Raw genomic sequence first — 15,900 nt, 5'->3', positions numbered from 1 at the left:
CCATTTAGGTACAGGTATGTATACATTTGGTACCAATATGTACCTTTGATGTATACAAATATGCACTCTTTTGTACAAATATGTACTTTAGTGTATTAATATGATTTCTTTAGGTGCAAAGGTGTACTTTTGAAAAGGGTAACGCACCAGTGATAGCTAGGGACCATTTTTTGACATTTTTTTCTGACTGTGTAAACGTGTAGGACACTAAGATATTGCTTTTATTTTATGCTTAGACTATTTTTTGACTGTGATGCATACTCTCTAAAATGCTTGGTTATTTTTGAAACCAGCATTAGATCAAAAGGCTAGAGCCCAGCCGGCTGGGTTGTAATTTTACCCATGCTGGGTTGTTTTAACCCATTGTTGGGTCAAAAATGAAAATTTTCTGTTACAGAAATAAGCCATCATTTTTCAATTTCTTTTTTGACATTGTATGCATATTTGGACAATTGTCTATATAACTTTTTTTTTAAAATAGGTGATTTTTTTTGTTTGGATGGTCTCTAAAATTTAGCTTTCTGAATATAAACAGCAGTTTAACATTTAAAGTGCATTAAAGTTTACTATTTAGCATACAAATATTATTTATAAAAGTATAACAGCCTTGACAAATAATAAAGGCACAGTATAATGCATACATTAGGAATGAACAATGCATGTTGAAATGTTACCCCTCGTCCACAAGGGGGCGCTGAAACACCTAGAGGGGCAAAAATGACATTAAACGCCTCTTTATTGAAGTGTATGTAATCAGATAATCATTAGGATTTTGTGTGCTTTTGGTCATGAGCTGCGGGTCAATGGATTTTATTTTTAGCAGAGAGTTTGCTCGCATTGTGGAAACTTGGCAAATGCAAGGACCAGACATGATGGCTGGAAAACACAGATAAGTGATGTAGCATGTAACGTTCACATAAACATAACAGTTTCAGCAGTTCTGTCGGTTTCAAGGGGAAAACGTAAAATTAATGCCAAATTAAACTGGACTATAAGATAGACACGACAGGAAGAATGAGTTGGCAGTTTTGCCAAAAGTCATTACCTCCGGAAATGTAAATTTAGGGAAGTGCCACTCAAGTTTGCAAGGAAAATTAGGGCATGGCATAAACATTGATGGAAAGACTGATTGCTGGTGTGTTTTTTGGGCGCGTGGGTTTATGTTTGTTGCATTTTTGGGATTCCATTGCATTATGATATACTGTACAGTACAAGCTACGCAAGTACACTGATGATGATATGTGAAGTACAATATTATGTAGTATGGTGTAGATCAGCGGTTCTCATACTTTTTTGGCATACGGACCCCCAAGTGTGCCCTTTGCCCCCCCAAAGAAAATTTATGACATAAAACATTGTAAAACATAAAATTTGATTTACACAAAACATGTAAGGAATAATTGACGACGGGCCATTAAATTATAAGAAAATTATGCACACCCAAGCTTCACGTCGTGCCATTACACCGCGGGTGTGCATTATTTTTTTAATAATTCAAAGGACCGGAGTCAATTATTCCTCTTCAACCCTATATCACGACATTGCGTGACTATTTCACGCATGGACCAGCGTGACAATGTCACGCTTTGCCGCGTTTGAGCGTGTGCATGTCACGCTTTCTGTTTGTGTCGCTGTCACGTATTGGTTACTCAACTTTTTTGTCCTATTTTCAAACCATTGTCGCTTCGGTTTAGGGTTAGATTTGGTGCTTGTGTTATATGTCACTTTAAGTATTTGTCACTTTAAGTATTGGTTTATAAAATAAAAAGATACAATACTTATTCTTTTATATTTTCTAAACTTTAACCAATTGTCACCTGACGTTGGGGTTAGAGTTTGTTTAGGTAAGGGTGTCATTTTATGTAAATCTAACCCTAAACCGAAGCGACAATGGTAAGAAATTAGGACAAAAAAGTTGAGTAACCAATACGTGACAGCGACACAAACAGAAAGCGTGACATGCTCACGCTCAAACGCGGCAAAGCGTGACATTGTCACGCTGGTCCATGCGTGAAATAGTCACGCAATTTCGTGATACTGGGTTGTCCTCTTATACCACGGTTACCACAAACATTGCTCTGGTGCCTATTTTTAAGACATTTGACAAGTTAGGTGTGCGGTTACCAGAAATTAATGCATACCCACTGAACATTTCTCAGCCAATCAGAATACAGCATTCAACAGACCCGTGGTATAAATTAAAATATACAATGTTGTGCTGTTGGTAAGTAAATTATATATATGGTAAGTATAAATTTATTTATTTTTTAAAAAAGTCATAAAACTGGGGCCCCCTGGCACAATGTAGGGCCCCCCAGTTTGAGAACCACTGGTATAGACAACACTACAGAAAATCTTTACTTTTTTTCTTATTTGTAATTATGACTATTTAAACAACATTAAAATATATTTACTCAAAAAGCGAAATTATACAATTTTTTTTACTTGTTTTTAGCTAAATCTTTTAAAATATGTCTGTGATTTTTTTACGCTTAATAGTAGAAAAAAATCTGTTTGCCCATATAGTATGAATTTTTATAGATAGATAGATAGATAGATAGATAGATAGATAGATAGATAGATAGATAGATAGATAGATAGATAGATAGATAGATAGATAGATAGATAGATAGATGAAGTACGCTAAGGCGTAATATCTTAATTTGAATCGAATTAACATACATGTTTACATATATTTGCATTTTCGAGTGACCCCCCAATCACAACATTGTCATTATTTCCGTATCGTGTCGCTCTCACGCCCACTGAGAGAGGGAGTAGAGAGCTAATCCTGCGCATTGAGGGATGTCCAGCTCCTCATCTGCTCTCTCCACAGCATCAGCACCAGACGCCGCGTGAGAAACAAACCCAGTCGCATCCCCGCCGAGCGCAAGCCTGCGTGCGGCTCATTCAATCTGGAGCGTCAGATGGTCGGGTTGGCCGGAGCGCGAGATGCTCTGCCTCTTTGTCCCCCTCTACACCCGGACCGTGCAAGTTAACCCTGGAAGGGGCCATTAATAGTTTAGGGACCCTTGAACGAGCGATGCACAGAGCCCGAGAAGACACATCTCAGCTTCACTGACGGGCCATTTACCGAACGAGCGACTGGATTATTGGATCATTTTAGCGTTCCGGTGGATTTTGTAGACGAACCCGCATTGAAAGCGAAATATTAAATGTGTTAATTCGGATTCTTACGAGGGAGGAGCGAGCGTAAACAACACTGGATTGCTTTGTTTGTCATACACGGACCCGTGGAAGATCAAATCGTCACGTCTTTCATTGCCGGATTTGGAGATATCGTATAATAACGCATCCCTTTATTTCTCGAGCCCCTCCGCGCGCTGCTTTCTTCCTTCTCTGTAACTTAGGGAAGTGTTTTCCCATCTCGCTTTGATCTGCTTGACTTTGTATCGTACGTTCACGTTACTTTTCTAACAAATACATGCATGCACTCGGATAGTTTTCTTCTTGTCTTCACGCACGGTGAGCGTTCGGTGCGCTTTTACGCGAAGGGCGTGTTTGAATCGGGTTTGGAGTGAAGAAAGACCCTTGTAAACGCTCGTTCACTTATTGCCCGGGTATCTGGGCATCGTTTGTGTGGAGTTACAGCGACCCACGTGGAAACACGGACTCTACGGAGGACAAGATGGGCTGTTGCAGTGGTAGATGTACGCTGGCTTTTATATGTGGCATGCAGCTGGTAAGTGATATGCCATTTCAACTTAAAGTATGTCATTTACTGTAAAGCTACAATGGAATATTGTGAAAAGCACTACTATAGAAATACATTAAAATTGAACTGAATATTAAATGGGCAGTAGCTCTTGCCCAAGATTATAATGACTCGCTTTAGGATAAACAGATTGGATACTTGCAGTAAGCCTCGCCCTTTGGGGTCACCCTTTGCTGAACCTTCAAAACACACCCTGTGCCTCATCTAAAGGAATTTACGTTTGTGGGATTAGTTTGGGTTGAGATGAGTTTATATGTGGAAACACTGTGTTATATTTAACCGGATGAATGATGGTGTTCATGAAGATAGGGCTTGTGTTATTAGCTTGGAGTCACTATCATTTATGCTTATCCTACCTCTGCCATGAGTTCTGACAGCCAATTAGGGATTTTAATTTAAAGAAGCTAACCCAAGTCTCATTAATCTAAGCATATGTAAGTTGGAAAAGTGCTCTTGTAGCTCAGGTTTGGGTTAGCATTGCAAAAGTCATGGGTTCGAGCTCCATAGTGGCATAAAGTTGTTGCACAAAACCTTCAATGCACTGTAAGTCGCTTTGGATAAAAGGGATACATAATGATTTTTATCATCTGGAGCTTGTGAAATTAAACCTTTTGAGTCATTCTTTCAGTGGATAGTGCCCAGCCATTGTCTCACCATGCAAACCAGCTGGCACGGTGAATCAGGCGTGCCTGATAGATCACATGACAACTGGCAAGCACAGCTACACTAATCCAAATGGACGTTTGTGGGTTAATGCATCACGCAGATCATTAACCCGAAGAGTCAAGCGGAGTGGGTGAGGTCACCACCTGGTGACTATTAATCAGACATTCCTAACTAGGAACTTTTCTTTGTGCAGAGTGATGATGTCATAAGCAAATCGTTTAAGTGATGATGTCATACTGCAAGTTTGTGATGTAGTGTTGACGGACACGAAGCAGAGAGCATTGATGACTCACTCGACTCGGAATTCTTGTTGATCTTGATTTATGGCACACTAAGTGGGATAAAGTGTAAAGGAAGTTAACTTTTTTGCTTTGGTGCGCTGATTTAAGATCAGTAAGCTCAGTCTCTCTTTCTTTCTCTTTCTTTCTTTTCCTCTGTGTTTCTCTGACCTTTTCCAATCCCTCATGTTTACAGCTATTCTCAAGGGTAGTGCATTCTGCACACAACTCGGATGCTCTCGGTTGGATGCTGTTAGGGTTAGGAAATGCATCTGTAGGACTCTTTCACACATTTTCTGTAACAGGTTACTCCATTCGCAGTGCCTGCTTGTAGAGCAGAGCTGTACTGCAAGTAGATTTTTGGAGTAAAAATGCATTAACCCCTTTGATATGTTTGTATGGAGCCACAGATCAGCCGAAATAGTGTCAGTGTCAAACCTTAAAGCCTTTTATTCTGTATACTCTATTCTGTATTACAGATATTTCTCCTGGTTTCTTAAAGTCCCTGTAAAGTCAGATATTAAATGTGTTGTGAGTTTATCAGACCATGCAAAGAAAAATGTGTTATTAACCACCCAACCAAATTTGAATAATGAAAAAAATGCCAATTTTATACAATAAGTTATCAAAATCTTGGAAAAATAGGCAGCATTCTCTGCTCTCAAGCGGTGGGGGCGTGTCTCCTCTCTGCGCTGAAACCACGCCCACTTGCAGGAACGCTGCCGTCTCTCTCAACTTTCAAATACAGCTACAACCTGAATATATGCTCGCGATTTGTGCATCATTGAGGCACCGTTTTAGGCCCACCTAGAAAAACCTGAACTTAACCTGATCTGTTTAACGATCTATTGATGTGTACACACAAAACAAGAAGCATAGTGTTCCTCGCTCTACATTACTCGTGGAATTCAACTTCGTGTCAAATTATCTTGTGCGAAGACGCATTTGAGGTAAATAGTGCATGTTTTCGTGCTAAACGCACTGCCCAATTTGCGTTATTCACAATATTTGCATTTCTAACGTCTCGTAACTATCGGTCCTCTCTTATGTTCAAGATACTCAATAATAATTTTTCACATTTAAACGTGTTTGTGTGCTACTGCGCATCCATGTGTGTGTGATAAGCAAACGCACGTTGACGTCCCGTTTATAAGTGCATATTACTAACGCGCTCATTAAATAACAAAAACAATATTGGGCCATTGACTTTAGACCAGTTTTTAGTTGCTCTCGAAATAACAACCCGCCAACAATGCGCCTGAACACACCTCGTTTTTAGACCAGACCACCCATAAGTGCAAAATTGGACGCAAATGCATTTGCTTTTTAAACAACGTGGCGCTAAACGTGAAAATGATATTTGCGCCGAACTAGCAAAAGACACTTGCGTTGCGTTGTATGATAGGGCCCACAAAGTGTTTAGAAATAATTTTCAAGATTGACTTTACAATAACTTTAAATATATAGACAAACTACTTTTTTTTTGTGACTATTTGAAGGTAATGTAGTAAGAGGGCATTAAATGAAATTGAATTACAGTCCCGGTTATGTAACAAAGCGACCATAAGGTAAAAAAACGTAAATTGAACCACTGCAAGCAATGTGCGCATTACACATTACTAAAGGATCTGTACGCATTTTTATGAGTTCATTTACCGTCCCATTTTTACCCAATGATGTAGGGCACATTTTCACATTATGACATTTGAGTCGAATCGAAAGTTTCTTAGGCCCTTCTTCTGTAAAAATGGCTGCATGAAATAGAATCAAATGAAGAAAAATGAATCTAGCTCGGCTGGCAAGTCAGTTTTAATGCCTGATGCTATACTACATACTAAAATATCCATAGTTGAAGCGTTATATAAGAGTCTTCTCTATTGCGTTCGGTGGATGTCAGTGGTCCCTCAGTTTGGCCCACATTTTCAAAATGTATGAATTGAAAGGAATCTTGTGTACTTGACGGGATGTGTTCATAGAGATTGATCAAAGAAAGCACAGCTGGGGAAATTGTTTTCATCTATCATGGGTAATAAAGAATGTAACGGCAGCAAAGCCATAATCTCTTTGCCCTTAACCTTCTGAAGACCTCCCCACAGACATATGTGTATTGCATCCATATGTGTGCTTAAATCCACCCATTCCAATTGACTGGGCTGCAGGAAAATACGAGGATTCATGTTTGGTTTTTATGAGTCAGTTGGGGAAAAAAGTTTTGTTTAGAAGTAAGCCGACTGGGGATAATGTTTGGTGCTAATGTTTGCTTGAATAACTTAGTTATTCTGTTTTTTTTTAGACGGTAGCATTAACAAATCAGTAAAATCTCTTTGGTTTTATAATGCATAGCGAAGACAATAATATACTAATAAAATGAACATGCATAGGCCTGCTGTACATATGTAATGTACAAAATGGCATGTGTTAATATAAATCGACTTAAAATGTGTTTTAGATGATGTTGGTAATCTTCAGTTCAACGCTTACATCTTTATTTGTCTTATTTATTGATTTATTTCTATTGCTTACCCTGTTGTGTTATTATAAGAAGAACAATCTTTCCAAACTAATAATGCTTGTTTAGCCCAAAATAATTAAGATTGAGCTCATGTTACCCTGAGGTAAAAATCTAACATAAATTGGAGAATTTTTTTCGTTGATAGATTGAATCGTCAGTGAAGAATAACAAATGGGTGCTGTAGTTCTTGAAGTTACAAGCTGAGCTTACGTCTAAACTCAATTACATACCCACTTAAATATCCCACGCCTTTTCATTTTTTTCGAACAGGTATGGATGTCGGCTCTCATTCTCATTTTTATTCTTTGAACGCAGTGTAGACGTAAGGTTTAATTGTTGTTTTTCCTTGTTGTAATCGGTTGTATGCACGCTTGACGTTAATCACTCTAGTAAATGAAGGTAATTTGACAAACTGAATTTTTCAGCTTAAAACGCTGTGATATGTTTATTTGATTGTGTGCATCTATAAGCATGCAGAAAACTTAAAAAAATAAATGCTTGCATTTTACCTTGTAAATAAATGCAGAAAGAATTACAGGCTCACGTTTTTGCCAAACAAAACAATCACATTGGCAGATTATTGCTTTCGAAATTGCTTTGCATTGCCTTACACGGTGACTTTCAATACAGATGGTTTAGGAAGGCATCTTGCTTAATGAATCAAAATATTTTCCATCTGTCCTGTTGAAGCGTTTATGCCATAAAAATACCACATACAAGTAAATATTATATTCCAAAAAAAATGCTAATTAGTTGCTGATTGTACATGCTGCTCCTAAATCAAAATTGTTTTTTTTTAGCTTGTGGTCCATATCTGGGAAAAGCGACCCTGATGACTCATCCTGCACAACACAGATTTTTATCCAATCAAATGCTTTCTAGAAAACAAACAATCCATTCCCCATACCACCTGCTGAAGAGTCGCAAGTCAGACTGTTATGGGTTGTGACCGTTAGGGTCATTTAGACCAGTGTTTCTCAATCCTGGTCCTCGAGGACACCCTCCCAGAAAGTTGAAACACCTTAACCAACTCATCAACCTCCTTCCAGAATGTCTCACTATCAAGCTAATGAGTTAAATCAGGTGTGTTAATTAAGGAGACATCTAAAACCTTCTGGGAGGGGGTCCTCGAGGACCAGTGTTGAGAAACACTGATTTAGTGGGACTGTTCAGGTTACAAATTTGGAAAGCACTCTTCTTAATAGTTTTACAAATCCGACAATAAAGAATTGAGGATCTCAGATGCAAAAGCCACTAAATGCCACCTCTGTCAAAAATGAGATGATATTAACAAAATACTTTTAGCACGTATTACACGTTTATTAAATACTGGTCATTCAAAATACCAGTTTGTTGGCAGAATCTATTAAAGAGCATGCACCTATTACATTGCTAAAACATTTTATACTTATTTTTCACATACTGTACATTATCAATGCTCCATTAATCCTCACAGCCTACGACGTAATGCATTTTTGACGATACCGAATAATACGCAACTCAATCTGCTGTAATGGCTTTTCTGACCCTGACATGCGCAGTGGGAACCGCCTGTGACGTGAACTGTGAAGGGGTCTATGGTTATAATCCAAATGGGCAAATATTATTAAGCAAGTTGACCCAATACACAACAAATGTAAAACTGTGTTATTAATCACCATGACTGAAAAGTGTACCATGTGTTTGTTGTAGTCCAAGAAAAGAGATTTACGTTGGAGATGATAACTCGCATCATCGTTTACTTTGGGGTTTGTACCTTTTGGATATCATTAACATGAACTAATGCACACTTACACACCAAATGAAAGGAAAACTCTTGAATCGGATAATTGGTGCTCTTTAACGGTCTGATAAAAAACATGCTCATTTAAAAAAACATGTCAGATGCACTTTTACGCAGAAATCCAGGCTCTCTTGGGAAATAAATCTTTGATATTTTGCAAGTGAATTAAATTGCTTTATTCACACCAATATCAAGATCTAAAAAGGAAGACGGATTTAATGGCTTTTCAAAATGTTACAAATCATTCCCAGCTTAACAAAAAACAAACACACATGCCGCAAAGAGCAAATATGGCTTTGCTGCAGGACGTTTTTTCTCCTTCCGTTGGCATTAAATTAACCTTTCTTTTCCCGTTCCGCGGGCCTCTTCTGTAGTCCTGAGATTTTAAAACAGGAAAGGTTATAGTGATGATACATGTGCTGTTCTGCACATTATTTACAACATTCCCATTTGACTGAGGTGAGCTATAAATATTAGCGGGAATGTCTCTTATGTCTCCTAGCAACAATAGGTGCAAAAGCTTGAGTGCTGCCCGGGAGGGAATAAGAGAGAATTTTAAATCTTCACGTTTGCCCTATTGACCCATTAATGCCCAGAGCAAAACAGCAAACTGATGTGTGTTATACTGTTTGGCATGTTTTGTTTAGTGGAGCTATTTGATTTGCATTTATTTTTTATTGACAAACACATTCCCACCAAGATTCACAAATCACATTAATGACTGTTACCACAACAGGCAGCTGTAGGATCAACAATAAGATCTCTTTCATGACTCAGTGTTTCTCTTAGATAGCAGTGAGAATAAATGGAGAGCAAACGGAGACCTTTGTTTAAGTATTACTATTTGCCAGGTGTTTCTCCAGTGAAATACACTCTTAAATTAAAGATTTTTTTAAAAGGTTCTTTGCAGTGATGCCGAAAAACCATTTTGTTCCCCCAAAAACCTTTTAGTCAGCAGTTCTTGAAAGAGAAACGGTTCATAACTTTTTATAGTTTGTAATAATTTATACACTATAAAACACCTTTTCTGTAACAGGAAGGTTCTTTTATGTTTTAAAGGTTCTTTAAGGACCCATGCAGCCTGATTGGGTCCTTTAAGGGGGCGTGCAAATCGGCGGCCGGTGTATGTTTTTAATTGTTTCCAATGGAAGCGCCACACTTTTCAAAAATGCCAGCAGCTGGTGGAGTTTGTCTGTGCTGAGCGCCGGCACACTGTGTTTTTTTTTGCGCTCAGCGTTGAATGCCTAGATTAAAAAAAGTTAAACTTTGGGGTGAAACGCTCAGCTCGTTAATGTCACTTTTCACTTGGACGTCCAATCACAGTGGAGGAGGGGCGGGACAAATATCATAACAACCAACCGGCGCATCGTTCAACGACTTATTAACAAAGCAGAAATCTCATAGCAACCAAGGCGCTCAGTTGAAAAAAGCTGGCAAGCGCTTGCTTTCGGCGTGCGACTGGCGTTTATAAGCTGTGGTTAAACCCTTAGGGGGTGTGCACACCAAAGCTTTTAAAATTCGCCTGAAACTGCCTGGAGGATAACGAATGCTAACTGTTTTTTCAGCTGAGCGCTAGCTTTCTTTAGCTGAGCGCTTTGGTTGCTGTGATACTTCTGCTTTGTTTATCAGTCGTTGTACGATGCGGCGGTTGGTTGTAGTGATATTTGTCCCGCCCCTCCTCCACTGTGATTGGATGGCCGTGTGAGAACTGACATTGTCGACCCGAGCTTTTCACCCAAAGTTGGAACTTTTTCGGCTTTTAGCGCGGAAAAAAGCGCTAGCTGCTGGCTTTTTTGAAACAGGCAGAGCTTCCATTTGAAACAATTGAAAACATACGCCAGCCACGGGCGTAAAAGCTTTGGTGTGCACTCCCCCTTAAGGAATCCAGAGATTTCTGTAGACGGCTTTTTCGAAAGCATGCTTGTTGCCATGGTTACGCACCTGGCCCGAAGTTATCTTCCAGTCTGTGCTCGTTTATTGGTACGGCTAGCGAGACCGGTCTCGAGAACACTCAAGGTCTTGGTCTCGTCTTGGAATCGAACGCATTTTTACTCGGTCTCGTCTCAGGTCTCAGACAAAGAGGACTCGGAATTTTATTTCAAGACCGGTCAAGACCACAACTGATCACAAATTTATTTTTTATCATAAATTTTATGCAGTTTATTCAGGTTTGGCATATGATGTTGGCATTTTTTAAGCATTGTTTAAGTTTCTCCCAATGACAATTTTTCTAATTGTATTATTAAAAACACCTGCATTGTGTTAAGTGGATGGCAAGCCATCTGCAATGCCTTTGATTATTTTATCAACTTCTCTGATGGCATACACACACGCACGCACGCGCACACACACACACACACACACACACACACACACACACACATTCTGGTTTCCATGTTTTGTGGGGACATTCCATAGACGTAATGCATTTTATACTGTACAAACTGTATATTCTATTCCCCTAACCTACCCCATTCCCTAACCCCAACTATCACAGAAACCCTTCTCCTACTTTACATTTTCAAAATACATTATTTTGTTTGATTTATAAGCTTGTTTCCTCATGGGGACATCAAAATGTCCCCAAAAGGTCACAAAAACACTGGTATTCCTATCTTTGTGGGGACAATTGGTCCCCACAACGTGATAATTACCAGGTACACACACACACACACACACACACACACACACACACACACACACACACACACACACACACACACACACACACACACACACACACAGACAAGAAGTGCCTAATCATATATTGCACATTTTATCATAAGTGTTTTAATGCAGTGAATGGTTTTGGTCTTGACTCTGTCTCGGCCTGTCTAGGTCTTGGTATTGACTTGGTCTCGACCCTTTAAAGTCTTGGTCTTTCTCGGTCTCGGCCTGTCTTGGTCTTGGTCATGACTTGGTCTCGGTTTAGGTGGTCTTGACTACAGCACTACGACACACAGCGACAAAGTCGCTTAAAGTGAATGTACCTTTATTGATCTTTGCGGAGGTTTACTGGAAGTTACATTTGGGCCACAAAAGCCGCTTATGTTGTTGCCGCTGAAACCGTTTAGACAAAATTCTAACATTTCTCATCAATTGGTTTTCTACACAACAAATGTCTAAACATTCATTTTAGATATACAATTTCATATAGATTACACTCTAAAATTACACTTACATATAAAATTGTCTAACTTGTGTGTGTTTATTATGCGTAAATAGAAACATTTCTCTGTATATTTGGGGCAAAATCTTTTTCGTTGGGCTCAAAAGGTGAATATTAGCCTTTTGACAAGCTTTAATGCGTGTTTTAATGTTGAACTTTCAGGATAGAAATGTTTAGGCACTCCATTCAAGCGGTGTAATCAGTTTCATTAATTAGATTGTTAAGATTGACAGCATACCAATTCTCTCGCCTGTCATCGCTCCTGATCTTGTTTAAACCATCAAATTATTCCCCACCACAGTGGCCATCAGAGCGAAAAGAAGTGTTCATAGCCAGCTATTATCAAAAGTCACTTGACGGTAAAGTTACCGTACTTTTCTTCTTGTAATAAAGGCATCGTTTTTACTCTTTTGGCTGTATTTAAGCACACACACCGTTTGAACGTCGTGTCATATACGCTTTTGTCTGTAGTTTATGATCTAATAATAAGCACTTCCTAGTTTTATTGTCTGGAAATATGAATACCCGTAATGCTTTTGTATCACCTGTCTGATAAACCCTCTGTGTCATTGGCACAGGGGAGCATTTTTAACTCTGACTGCTGCTGTAGTCTAGAGAGGATGTGATCCTGTGGGAATACAGACAAAGGCACTTACGCGCTTCAGCAGAACGAAATGAGGAAGGGCAGTAGAAATAACTGTGAATAAAAGCTTTTCTCCTACAGCGTTGTCTGTATGGGAATTCAAGGGAAGAAAATAGTTGAAGTTTTCGATTTACAGCCATTGTGCTTACATTTACATTACACTCTTTCTGTATCTGCTGTCTGTATTGAATCAGACTAAAAGGCTTTTAAGTATGCTCCTTTAGACTTAAACTCTCTTGAAATAAATTTAAAGCCACACAGTATGGTGTCTCTGAAACATTTTAAACCACTTTTCGAAAGCTGGTGGATAGGTCAGCGAATTGAACGTTTGTAATGTTGTATATTTCAGTGGTAGCCCGTCATGTGTGTGGTTTGTAATTTCAAAATATATGTTCTGTGTCTCGAGTGATCCTATGTGCATCACGTGTCTTGTCAAAATAAGTGCCTGCTGCATATGCGTCTAAAGGGTTTATGATAAATGAGATGCTCGCGTTTGCCAGATACTCGCATAATCTCATGCGTAATCAGAGTTTACTGTTAAGGGAGTGTCTTGCGTGTATTTTGTGAACGTGAGCGTCTTTTTTATCATAAACTGTTTTGACGCGTGTGCAGCAGGCACTTATTTTGACAAAACACATGATGCACATGGTTCACATGACGCAACAAACACATATTTTGAAAACCCAAGCAACTCACATGACACGCCGAACACTTATTTTGAATTTGCACCCCTCGGATGAGTAGTCACGAGTCGGCACTGGTATATTTTACGTTATCTCTTGGCTTAGGGAACAAAATTCCCATAGTTACGTGTATCATTACAGCCTGATGCTACAAGAATTTGTATGTATTTAACAAGTTGGCTAATACATAATTCATACGAAGTACAAAAACATACGATAATCATAAAAAAGCAATGACAAAACCCCTCCCCTAACCTCGCCTCTAAACCCAACATCACAGGCGCAAAAGCAAATCATTCAGAAATGTACAAATGTGGTCGTACGAATTCATATGAATTAGCCACCTCGTAAAAAACATACAAATTGCCATGAGATACCATTGGTCATTCCATAGTTTTCTTAAAGCTCCCATAAAACACGTTGTTTATGCATATCTGATGTTAATCTTAACTCTTTCACCGCCAGCGTTTTTAAAAAAAGTTGCCCACCTGCATTTTTGTGATTTTAACAAAATTTTCACAAAATTTCTTGCAGGAAAAATCATTTTCTATAAATATATAAACATACAAATTATATCAAATTAAAGAACAGACCCTCTGCTTTCAAACAAACAAAAAAAAAAACGTTTAATTATATATTTACTTTTTCTACTTAACTTAACCACTGAAATATGGATATTTCTCTTCAAAAATACAACATTTTAAGCAAAAAGATAATTCCATTTTTGTTAAGGAATTTATGTTAGAGATCAGACTCAGCAATGACTTTATCAAACATAAACGGACAGTTAAAAAAAATGCAGCTTGCCATAGGGCAATACTTCCGGTTTTTGATAAAGTTGCGATTTGCCGCCATCTGGTGGATAAAAGCGGTATTACACTTTCACTTTGAAATACTCGTCCAAAAAGGCATATTTATTAGTTAAATATGAACTCATAAATGACGAAGATAACTCTTGTCAATGGCGGTGAATGAGTTAAGTACCTATAGAGTAGTACTACATCCTTCATATCTTCGAAGAGTCTTTAGTTTTATAAGATTTATAAAAGAAAGATCAGCTCTAGCGATTCTTTCCAATAACGTATGAAAAAATTCAGAAGGAGTTATGAGCTGCGGGAGGAGCGAGTTACGCGCCATGCAACACTTTTTAACTTATGATTCACTGCATGTTTGGACCATTTACATTATATGCACTTATGCGCCGATTTCCAACATAACACAGAAGTCTTACTTACTGCATGCAACTCATGACCCGGTTCAGACTTTTCAACGTAATCCAGCATAAACAAACACTCGCAAGACTCTTCTGCTACACCAGATAAACAAACTATATTCATTGTTTCCATAATGCTGCGTTTACACCAGCCGCGGTACAGACAATGTGAAAACGCATTTCGATGACTAGAATTTCACGCGCGGTTTAAGAGAGTACACTCAAACTGTTCAAGTGGCAAACTAGCGATTTTGACGCCTCAAACGCGGCTGGTGTAAACCCACGGTAAGGCTGTCTTTCTTCTCCTTACATCCAAAAACACACTTCTTCTTTCATGCCATTGTTGAGTCTTGATATAAAACAAAGGTGTCGCGTGAAGTGATACCTGTGACTTTTAGCGTCTTCGGTTCTCACTCTCCCGCTTATTGACGTGTGGGCGTGCTTTTCCGGGGCCCATAAAAAGAAATGATACGTATGGCTTACCCTTGATATGTCAGCTGGACCCGTATTCGAAAAAACTTTCCGAAACTTGTACAAAGCATGGCGAAGTACATTCTGCAAAGAAATACATGGTTTGCATAGTTTAGCATGAGGAAACAACTCTTAAACTGTGTTAATAAGTCAGAATGCATGAATTACCCTTGAACCACACCTTTAAGATTACTGTTATTCTAAAATGTGGGGAAAAGTAAACAAAACTTTCGAACAATAATATTTAGTACCTTTACTTTACTTGCATGATACCACCAAAGTAGAGTTTTGTAAGAGGTCAGAGAGATATATTAATTGTCTTGTTTACATGCATTCCTGTAATCCAAAAGTGTCCTTAGCACACACTGTTACAAGCAAAGCTTTTAGGATGAGTGCATTTTGATGCCGTGGAAGCATAAATATTTAACCAAGTTGAAATCTAGGTGTACAGTTTCTTTGTTTGCCCTGACATTCGTTGTATATGTGGACCTACTGCTATCCGGTTCTCTTTGTTGGCCGTATAGTCATTTCGTTAGCATGACTTCACTGTGATTGCAGGTAACCGTAGTTGTAATATGACACCCGATGCACGAATAGTTGCAATGACAACAGCTGCTTTACAAGAAACAAATGCACTTTGATATCTTATAGTGCTGTTTAATATCTTTGTGCTGACTGGCTGCAAATGTTACAATAATTTATGATCGATACTTAGTGGCCTTTCTTTTCCACAAAGTGTTTTATGG

The 15,900-nt window shown here is 38.6% G+C and overlaps 1 protein-coding gene across 2 annotated transcripts in view; it reads left to right on the top strand.

The window, feature by feature from the left end:
• The first annotated feature begins 2,774 nt into the window (after positions 1 to 2,774).
• nkain2 (sodium/potassium transporting ATPase interacting 2) overlaps positions 2,775 to 15,900 on the top strand; it is a 235,751-nt gene continuing 222,625 nt past the window's right edge. Inside the window, exon 1 of one of the 2 annotated variants that reach the window (XR_008639129.2) lies at positions 2,775 to 3,703. Coding sequence is in view for 1 of the 2 variants with exons in the window: in XM_055185591.2 (XP_055041566.1) it covers positions 3,650 to 3,703 (54 nt within the window). In the remaining variant the exon portion in view is untranslated. The remainder of the gene's footprint in view (positions 3,704 to 15,900) is intronic. The other variant, XM_055185591.2, reaches the window with a different exon arrangement.

Source organism: Misgurnus anguillicaudatus, chromosome 18 (assembly GCF_027580225.2).
Source record: "Misgurnus anguillicaudatus chromosome 18, ASM2758022v2, whole genome shotgun sequence".
Classification (NCBI taxonomy): Eukaryota; Metazoa; Chordata; class Actinopteri; order Cypriniformes; family Cobitidae; genus Misgurnus; species Misgurnus anguillicaudatus.
The sequence above is the reverse complement of the archived record's forward strand: the minus strand, read 5'-3'. Positions and strand labels throughout refer to the sequence as shown.